Genomic DNA, 10,277 nt, shown 5'->3' with positions numbered 1-10,277 from the left:
GTATACTGAAACAAACACAAGATCAAAGCAGCGGCCCTGTGTGACATTGATACGTGCTCTCTGTAGCCTGTTAGGTCTCTTATCTGAAGAATAACAGCACGGATGAAGGTTTTTCACTAAGTGTGGTATCGGGGTTTCACCGGCTGATCTAAAATTTGAAAAAACAAAACTCACCCCCTATTGAGCAATTTCAAAATAATTTTACACGTGGTTACACATTGTTATGAAACATCCTGTGAGTTTTGTAATAATTGGTCAAACAAATTCTCATTTATATTCTATTATTTATAGCTGTTATGCCACACGCATTTTTTGAATTTGTCTCACCTCCTAGTGGTAGATTTTAATGAGTCATTCAGGGTATGTTACGGGTACTTACAGTTTGTGGACAATTACTGCAAGTTTTGTGATTATAGGTCTATTTGTGTCCAGAGCAACAACCTTTTGAAGTTCATTGATCAATATCATGATGGCTTTTACAGATAGATAAACAGAGCCAAACAACCAACTCCGGTTGCCTCTGTCTGTCTTGCACACAACCTACATACTGAGCTGTGCTGAAAAGACCTGCGCTTCTTGTGTAACAATATTCTGTCTCAAACTTGCTGCAGATGTTGCACAGAGACATTAAAATACTGTGTAATTTGCCTGTTGACTTGCTACTGTTGCCTCTTAATGCTCAGGAAGAAAAGACTGGAAATAATTTGCAACTTTACCTTCCAAAGACATCTGCACATGTGTGTAATGCCTGCAATATCATCAAAACTGATCTCTGAACAGTGGATGCTAAGTCAATAACACCTTGACAAGCACACTTTGGCTATAACTAGTGACCCATCAGAGATTCCAGGGTTATCCTCAATGCACATGTACGAATGTCAAAAAAAAATGCTCCTCCTCTCTCCTCTTGAGAAGCCCCAGCTTTTGTCAGTGGGAAATGGTCATGCCCAATAGCCTGCTGCCACCACAAATAAGCAGTAAATAACATGATGGATGCAAGCAGGCAACATCATAGAATAGATATCAATAGATAGAGAAGATATCAACAATCTTGGTGGAATCTCTGGAACTTTTGATAAGGTTGGTCCGATAATGATACACCAACAATTTGGTAGCAAGAGGTTCAAAATGGCGGAAAATCCATCTTGACATCTAGAGGTTTTTTGTAGAGCGTATTGAGCTGTAGATGTGATTCAAATTTGGAGGGGGCCCGAGTAAAGTCATAAGTAGGCACATAATGATGAATAGCAATGCACACATTGATCAGTCAATACTGTGTATCAGTCCAGTATTGATTGATAAGAGTTTTTGTTTTATTGTCGAAAAGCAAAAATGATAGAAGTTGATTATACAACAATCTAGTTCCTCTCCTGTAGAGCATAGTGTGAGAAGTCATTTGAAAGTAACCAAGACCTCTCAACAGTGATTTACCTAGCCGCAGGGATGTGTCTGCATGAGGTCTGACCACAGGGAGGGAAGGACAGATGGAAGCAAAGATAGAGACAGAGGATTGAGTGGGAGGAGAGCTGACCCTAAATTTTCTCTCTGAACAAGTTTTTATTTGTAATTTGTATTATTCCCAGCCCTATGCTTGACAGCAGCAATTTTTACATGAACGCTGAACGCTCTTCCCACTAATATAATGTGCACTATGCACTAACAGTTACTTCCTGCTATGTGGGCTGACATAACATAGTGTTTTCCAACCAAAGGTATGAGACCATTAAATCTGAAAATAGAAAACATCCAACTGACAAGGTTCTTCCTACCTGAATCATTTATTACCTTTTCTATCTGGTCTGTCAAAGCTGAAGTCAAATCTGGACTGAAACTGAATGCAGCAATATTAGATTTTGTGACTGTTTCTTTGAAAACTACTATTTAAACTTTGGTTAAAGCAGCACAGTTCATTTGTTGAAACTGTGCACTTTCAATTAAAACATTAAATGGTGCAGCTGCAACATTATGTTTATTTAACTGGGCACCTCCCTTCCCCTGGCAGTACATGTCATTAAAAGTTTCACTTGCTAATCAGTCTAAACAAGGTATTTTTAAATGTGTTGTGCTATGCTCAATCATTTTGCCTGGTGTTTGTTGAGCATTTAAACAAATATCTTACTGCTGCCATCAGCTTTCCTTCCCAATGGATTTTGATTAAGATTCTTGTTAGTAGGCTTCAAGATTCATTTTAGTTGATCAATGCTCATTCATTTTGATTATGTTCTTTGTGTAAATATTGTCAATGCAGCCATCTGCATTTAAATGCCTCTTGTTTCACCAGATCACAGATGCCCCAGCAATAGCAGAACATGTGAGCAGCACCAGGAGGGTGTCCCAGAGTTCACATGGAGCATAGTGGCTGCCGGGGACCTGCGGGAGAAAAATGAAAAGACAGGAAGTCCCCAGGGTTGGGAGGAAGGTAAGAACGAAGGTATCATGTTCCCCCATTGTAGGGGAATTTCATTTTTCAACAAACTTTCTCAATCTGCTGCTTCTCATACTTTGATATTCTCTGCTCATGTTGAACTTTATACAGAATACGTCATCACCTTTTGAATGCCTTTTTTAAGTCATTGATATTTATGTTGTGGCAAGCTTTTTGGTGCTGTGCATTATGGTGAACCACTTGGTTTGCTTTAAGATACCGATTTAATTATGTCAAGGCAGAACCTTGCCGCTAAACGGGCGCTAAAACAACCTCACTTTCATCACTTCAAACCAACCTCAAAGTTTAGTACCAACACAACAAAGCAGTGTGGCATGTTTGCTGAAGTGCTATTAAGATATTACTTTTCATAAAGTTTTCTCAGGTAAAGAGCTGAATATAGTTTACTGAGCCAGTAGTCTGCAACATTTTGTAGGCCCCTGCCTGAAAATCTTCCATATTCTCGAGCACCATTCATTTTCATACCTTGGGAGATGAGAAAACAGTTTCTGTCATCTTATCTCCTGAGGTGATGGTGAAATGGAGGGAGACAGAAGGGTCTATTTATTTCCTTAAATGTTTTTTTTTTCCTATCATGAGCCACAAGTCTGAGACCAGATGGGTGGAGTGCTGGATGAAATTGGAAAAGTGAAATATATTGACTGGTAAGAGGAAGGAGTTAGTGCGAGTGGACTGTAAAGATGATTGATGTCTGTCCTGTATATCTAGTTTAAGTTGCAAATTAAGGCAAGTGGATGTGTGGATGTGTGCATGTGTGCGTGCGTTCATGTGTGTGTGCATGTGCGTGGGTGTGTGTGTGTGTTGACTCAGCTCAGTGGTTCAGGCATCAATAGTAAGGTTAATATATTTAAGAAACCAAGGTAAATAACAGTACAACCCAACCCATATGATTGATCTCTGTTATCATTATCAACTATGAATTACTTCCCAAATATGCAAAGTAATTTGTCAGTACTGTCAATACATTTAGTGTATATTTGACTTAACTGTATGCATGCATGGTACACAATATTTCCAATATTGGAGTTAAGCAAAATTTTCAAAGTTCAGGAAATTTAGTTTTCAACAGAAAATGTCAGCTTTGATTGGTGTACAAATATTTCAGTCTTGTCTTCAAAAATTATCTTTAATGTTTTATTAGATTTTCATGCATGCTTTGGATTACATGTCTATTAACTCTATAATATGATAAGGACAAAATATTCACCCATACGTTGACAGTACAAAATTATCAACAAAACAGGCTTGTCTGCCCACCTAAAATAATTATTAAATTAATCCAAAGGATGCTAAATCCCCAAGACCAGAGGAATTTGATAGAAAATGTATATGATATGCACACACATTATAGAGATTATCTAGGAAGAAATTAATTAAAGGGGACCTCAGGCTTATGCAGCTTTTCCCTTCACTGTGAAATAGTCATACATGTATATGTGAAGAAAAAAAAAAAGGTGATCATGATTGAAGGTAGGCGATGCAAAGTACAAAGGAAATATATGTGCATAATCATGTTCATGCTCTCAGTTAGCCACAATACAGTTGGCGTGTTTTGAATTTAGCTGAGCTGCTGTCTCCACACATTTCACTGGCGCTTGCAATTTGAAAGGGATGGAAATAAGGAATGAATACTTAATGGCTGTGATGTAGAATTGCTAGAGCTGTTTTCTACAGTACCGAACTCATCTGCTGTAAGATGTTCAACTTTGAAGTTTGTAAACGGACAGTATTTCTTTTATCCGGAGATGCTGGTAGTTAGCTTTGAGATGTGCAGACAAGACGAAGCACTGAGGTTACCTAGATCAAGCACGGTTCCTGCTGCCCATTAATTAATAATTAATGTCCTTTATACTGTAAAGAATAAAGTATGGCACTAACCACTGCTGGAATTACGATTAATTCCCACTGTGGCAGCTTTTTTTTCGTTTTTTATTTTTTATTTTGATGCATGTGTGAAATGAACACGCTGTCAGTCATTATCATGATGTCCCTGGCCATAACTAGCATGTGACTTCAACACCCTGCTCCTCCTCTAAGGTTGATATGTTGGGAGGTGGCATTAGTCATATTCGGGCTCTGGGTAGAGTAAGTAATGAGAGCAGCATGAGGCAACGGTGCTCTTGGCAAGGCAATAAGCATAAGACAATGCTTAATGTTTAGATCAAGAAAAATCAAAGCAGTTATCATGGATTAGTTTGACACATTAGCTCTTTCTGTTGTGAAAGGGTAGAGTATGTAAAGTGTGTTTCCAATGTGGCTGACTAACAGGTGGCAACATGTAGCAGAAAATGTGGAGGGGAGTAGAACTCAACGATTGTACATCCACGCAATCAAACCATGTAAAAACTATCTCGACACAAAATGCTTCTTCTGTGACACTAATTGGGTTGATTGAAAATGAGTCACCTCTGTCAAATACAATCGAGGGAGGTTTTGAATCAGGCTGCTGTGGAAGAAGTGAAACAAAGACAAAATGATTTGAATGTATTTGGCCTCTCCTGTGCCCTTTCTGCGCTGAGCTGGTCGTCTCAATTCCATGTCTGCCCCCAGTGTCTCCTGCCAAAGAAAGTGTGAATATGATTACATATTGATTTCTCGCTCTCACACACAGAATAGAGAAGCATGAGTTGGAGCTTGAGCTGACTGGCAGGAGGAGATATCCAGTACAACACTGTTTGCTGGAGCCGTTGATTTGTTTGTTTGTAACAGAGTGGCCCTAAGGGTGTCTGTCATCTGTCAACTCAGGGAGCCATCTGGATTTCCTTAGCTGGGCAGGGCATCATAGGATTCAGGATAAAAAGGCAAAATGTAGAGAGAGCAGCAGCTTACAGGAGCTAATGTTCTTAACCTACAGTGGTTTTAATGTTCAGAGTTATGACAACTCTGTTGATATAGGTCTCATTCTTTGCATTTAGTTGCTCCACCAACAATCACAGAAGTTAAGTGAGCCATGCCTCTGGATTGAACATGCATCTTAAAACCTGTCGTATACAAGTCACGTAGCCCCAAAAAAAGATCATGGAGTCATAACTCCCCTATATGACAAAATGTCTGTAAGAGTCATTCATATGATGTGAAATTACAACTCATATTCTATGTTTTCTGTTAATTTCTTATGCCAACAAGTAAAACTATACATTTTAAATGTGTAGTTTAGTTCAAGTTATTAAGCATCCATAAAGAAACTAAACTATTGAACTTTTACAATGGAAATTACTCTAATCTACTGTAGAGTCTTCCAATAGTAACGTAATTCCCAGACAAGGCTGGGCTTTGCTTTAGTACAACAATGTACAAAAAAGAAAAGTAAATAAAAAGTAAATAAAAGAAGTAGTTAATTAATGTAGATATTTTAATGTGCCATAAATAATATAGTCTGCGACTTTCATCTGTCCTGTCCACATCATTGAACACATATTGTTCTTTCAAAATGACAATTAGCATGCAACACACGTCAAGGAATTTTAATACAGAAAGACATTAGCACCAACTATTTATATGCATTGTAAAATGTAGTCTATCCTTGTACCTTTTCATTTTTATAACATACAACATATAACTTTACCTTTGTTTCTAATTCTTATACTATTAATCTGAGATAGATAGTGCTTTCAGTGGTTGACCATGTGTACACACATACATGCAAAGGCACTAACACGCAAAGGAAAGGTAGCAATTTTGTTTACCTTTAAGGATGGAACAAGGTTTGTCAAGGAGATCTTTATTTACGCATTGACTGGCAGACGGTTCTTTATCAGTTACTATTCAGCCAACAATGAAGTGGCACCAATATTTTAGCTCAGCAACTATATATTAGGTCTTTGAGAACATAGACTAAGCAGCAACATGGGGCCAAGCAAAGGCTGCAGCTCCTGGGAACTTGAACTTAGCTGCCCACAAACTTTAAAGTGCCTTTTGCAGCAGTGCGGCCTTGTGGGAGTACCAGACTGAGCCCTTTCATAAGGACGAAAGGCCTGGGTTGACCCTGTCCTTGCACAGTCCAGAAGATAGAAATTGGCAAAAAACACTGAAGGTGATCCTTATTTATTAGCAGCTCCGCACAAAGTTTCTGAAAAGTTTGATTTGAAATGAGCCAGAAGAAAACTTGAGACTGCGTAGTTGCTCTCACCTCTACTAAGTGAGATTGCATCGGGACAGATCAATGGTCGACTTGCCACCCAGACAGTAAAGCCATCTGATGCCTTTTTCTGCACCCAGAACCCTTCTTATCTGAACAAATAATTATGAGCCATTACTTTGGATGAGAGGCAATTTGTTCTACTTATCTGTTTTGGAGCTGAAACATAATAGCTTTGGCATTTGAGGCAAGACTGTGCTTTGGGTTTGGCCCCTCCATCTGCAACCTGACCTGTTAAGCATGGCACAACCAGGATAAAAAAAAAATGGCTACCTCCATGGCAACACACTTGCCCTTCAGACCTGTGTGGGACTTAAAAAAGGGAAGTGCGGTATTAAGAATGGAACAGTTGTCTTAGTAAAACAACAAGTAAAACATCAACACTTGGCTCAACTGGCAAGCTCACCTGGACCACAGATTGAACCACTGTAGAAAACATAGTTTTTTAGACACTGAAACATTCAACACATGACCTTTTGTTAATAACAAATCTCCCTTTCATGAATGTTTCAGAGGACATATTCTCTGTTCTGCAAGTAAAAGTCAGGCAGGGCAACATTTTCACAGTTTTGTGCAATATCCTATAAAAACATTTAAAACATATGGTGTGGGCAGTCCCTCTCTCACTCTCATTCCTATCTCAGAATCATTTTTTCTAACCCTCCAGCTGTTAGACACTCCTGTGGGTTAAACTTTTAGTACTGAATAACTCTGGAGGACTCGCTATACGGACTTGAAAACACTCGCTTGCCTACCAATATTAAGATATTAAGGCTATAAACAACCCATGATGCAACACTGTAGTTCTTGCCATTGAAAAAGATTGTCTGATGTAATGAACGTATAATTGTCTGCTCCTCAAATATAAGACACAGAGGTAGTTTTTTAAAGAGAGGTCATGCGCCTAATAGCATCGTAGCAAGAGACGATCTCAGGCAGTGTTGAAGGCTAATGTGACCTGATGGGTTAGTGCATTAAAGAGCATGCAATGTTATTACAGCAGTGTAATAACAACATCTCACGTCACACTTCATTCACACATGCCAACAGAAATGTCAGATTCTGCAACAGACATTTGACTGGACTCCCTCCAGTCCTTTTCCTTTCAACTCCCATTTCTCAAAATCACCAAATCACTTGATAACTCACTGCTAATGAGCTGCTATAGATTAGCCAAGGCTGCTTTTCTCTTTTCGTCAATGAGTAAACCCTGAGGGCTTTTCTGAGCCAAGAGGTCATTTCATCATGGAGACCCAGGAGATACAAGAGCACACACTCTAACCTTGAAGTCTTGGTTCCAATGATCTTGCTGCATCCCCCCAGTGTTTGTTGTCAGAGGACCCAATAATTGTTCCATTGTCAATAATCCAGCAAATGGACCACCTTCAGCCCTGCCTCTTTAATGAACTGTCCTGCACCATAAAAGCAAGGTCAACAGAGTGTATTGGCATTACATTGTGCTAATCACTTTTTACTTGCTGTGTTTCAATAATTTATTACTACCCTGATTTTCTGAAGTTGCAACTTCATTACCTTTACCCTCAATAACATCACAATTCATGGAGTAGTTGGCTAAATTACATGTTGCTACTGTGAAACACTGAAAGTGTATGAAAATATATGGTTTAATGTCAAAACCTTCATCTATCTTTTCCTGCCCTCCGTAAGATGATTAGCTCCCCACCCCAACAGAGGCTGACACTATTCCTTGCAAACTCTCTCCAGCGATAATAATTACCTGTGTAAGCTTTATAGGCTCTGTCATTCTCTATTCTCTCACACTCCTCTTGCATTTAATGAACTACAGTTGAAATACAAATAAAACAGAGGGAAGCAATTAAGACAGAAGACAGATAGAAACAAATATGAAATCATAATATCAATGTTCATTCTGATGTAATTAGGATACAGTCTTTAGACTATCCAACTAGAATCCTTGTGCTACGATGTTGACATCTCATCCAAAGAGTTTGTTGTATGCATGTATTGTTTTGTAACTGAGCCTATTGCCTATGGTGCCAGTTATCATAAATGTCTTAAGGGGGAAGGAGCATAGAATTATGCAGCTAATCTGTCTTTGCTCTCCCTTGTGATATGCATTATAAAGTCAAAATGAAGTGAAAAGTCAGCTATCTTGAATGGAGGATACATTATTGAATGAGCACCTTAAAATGTTATAAACTGGAATGTGGTCAGTCAATTACTCCTGTATTTATTTGCCTATTTGATAAAACAGGTTCACCTAATATTAGAGTAAGAAATGCATTTCTTACTCTGATATTAGGTGAGCCTATTTTACCTTCCAGACGCTTCTCACTTAGTCTTGAGTGGACCATTGATCCTTAAAGGTCAGATCGATTGGTTTCTTGAGGGCCACTGTCTACCCTACTCATCCCATACCCATATCCTGCTGCCAGGATATCTGTCCTTACTCAATCAATCAGACTATTGATCCTGACCCAAACGTACGTGTGTCTGTGTGTCTGTGTGCGTGTGTGCGTGTGATGTTAAAGTAAGCGACTCCTGGCCTGCATTCATCCATGGAATTACGTGGGCTTGGCAAAATTGTGCACTGGAGCTCAACCCATTTGTTCAATTGAAATAAAACTCATGCCAGTAGCAGTTTAAAGAACTGAATTCCTGGAGGTCTAGGGGTGAAATGATGGTGGGAAGAGCAGTGGGGTGTTCGGCGGCTGCAGGGGGGGGTATTGTGAGTCTTTCCAGAATTCCTCTTTAGTGTTCCACCTCCACCACAGCTGTGTTACTTTTGATTAATTAGGTTCTTCTGATAGTGTCTCCCTGAAGGCAACCACAAGATCACACACACACACACACACACACACACACACACACACACACACACACACACACACACACTCTCTCACACACCCACATAGACATTGTGTGTGGCAGTACAGGACTCCCCATGGCTTGCTGTGATCAGACACATTTCTACTTTCATTGGGGACCTGCAGAGGTGAGTGGAGGGTCTGATTCATCCTCCATCTTGGACATGGTTCTACCTTTGCTGTACCCCTGGTGGTCTTTGAAGCATCTCACATCAGACACCCTTGTGTGTTTCTTGCAGCTTGTAGCTCTTGCACTTTGTACACTTTCTCCTCCCTCATTCAGTCATTCGAAGCAAAGATTACATTACTAAGCTCAGTGACAAATGTTATCCCTTAGCCTAGCTCATTCTTCTCCTGGTTTAGTATCATTCTCAATGCAAGATTGTTGCTGTCCCCTCAATCATCAATAAGTGAAACTCAGATAAAGATAAACCTCTCCATTTTTAAACATCTCTCCTCTTTTAAAGGGTTATTTGTGAACTATGGAACTATAACAGTACATGGAGTTCTTCCAGTGAAAACTAAAGCAACATCTGTTCTTGGGTTTCATTGCTTAGTGTTTGTGTTTTAGGTAGAAAGCACAGTAAATGTATGAGGTAGCAGAGGAAGAAAGCAAGCTTCTTTGTTTAAACACCATTTTTTCAGAACATCAGAATTGATAAGAATGTAATATAATACTGACCCAGTGATTTTGAAGATGAAAATGATGTTAGGTTTTAAAGTTGTATGGTTGTATGGTTTGAAAATGTTGAGAAAACACTGGCTTCCCTCAGTGCAAAAGAAAGTGTAATAACACCACTGATAAGAAATGCAGAGGCAGGGAGATAACGACAACACCACAGAC

The 10,277-nt window shown here is 39.2% G+C and overlaps 1 protein-coding gene across 2 annotated transcripts in view; it reads left to right on the top strand.

Annotated features, from left to right (window-relative positions):
• Positions 1–10,277, top strand: part of alk (ALK receptor tyrosine kinase) — a 328,414-nt gene that overhangs the window by 153,075 nt on the left and 165,062 nt on the right. The window contains exon 3 of one of the 2 annotated variants that reach the window (XM_087174426.1): positions 2,282–2,419. In XM_087174426.1, coding sequence (XP_087030552.1) covers positions 2,282–2,419 — 138 coding nt within the window. Of the gene's footprint in view, positions 1–2,281; positions 2,432–10,277 lie in introns of both variants that reach the window. The other variant, XM_023407962.2, reaches the window with a different exon arrangement.

Source organism: Seriola lalandi, unplaced genomic scaffold, assembly GCF_002814215.2.
Source record: "Seriola lalandi dorsalis isolate HSWRI2012SDOR001 ecotype SW California unplaced genomic scaffold, Sedor1 jcf7180002054352, whole genome shotgun sequence".
Taxonomy (NCBI): domain Eukaryota; kingdom Metazoa; phylum Chordata; class Actinopteri; order Carangiformes; family Carangidae; genus Seriola; species Seriola lalandi.
The sequence above is the reverse complement of the archived record's forward strand: the minus strand, read 5'-3'. Positions and strand labels throughout refer to the sequence as shown.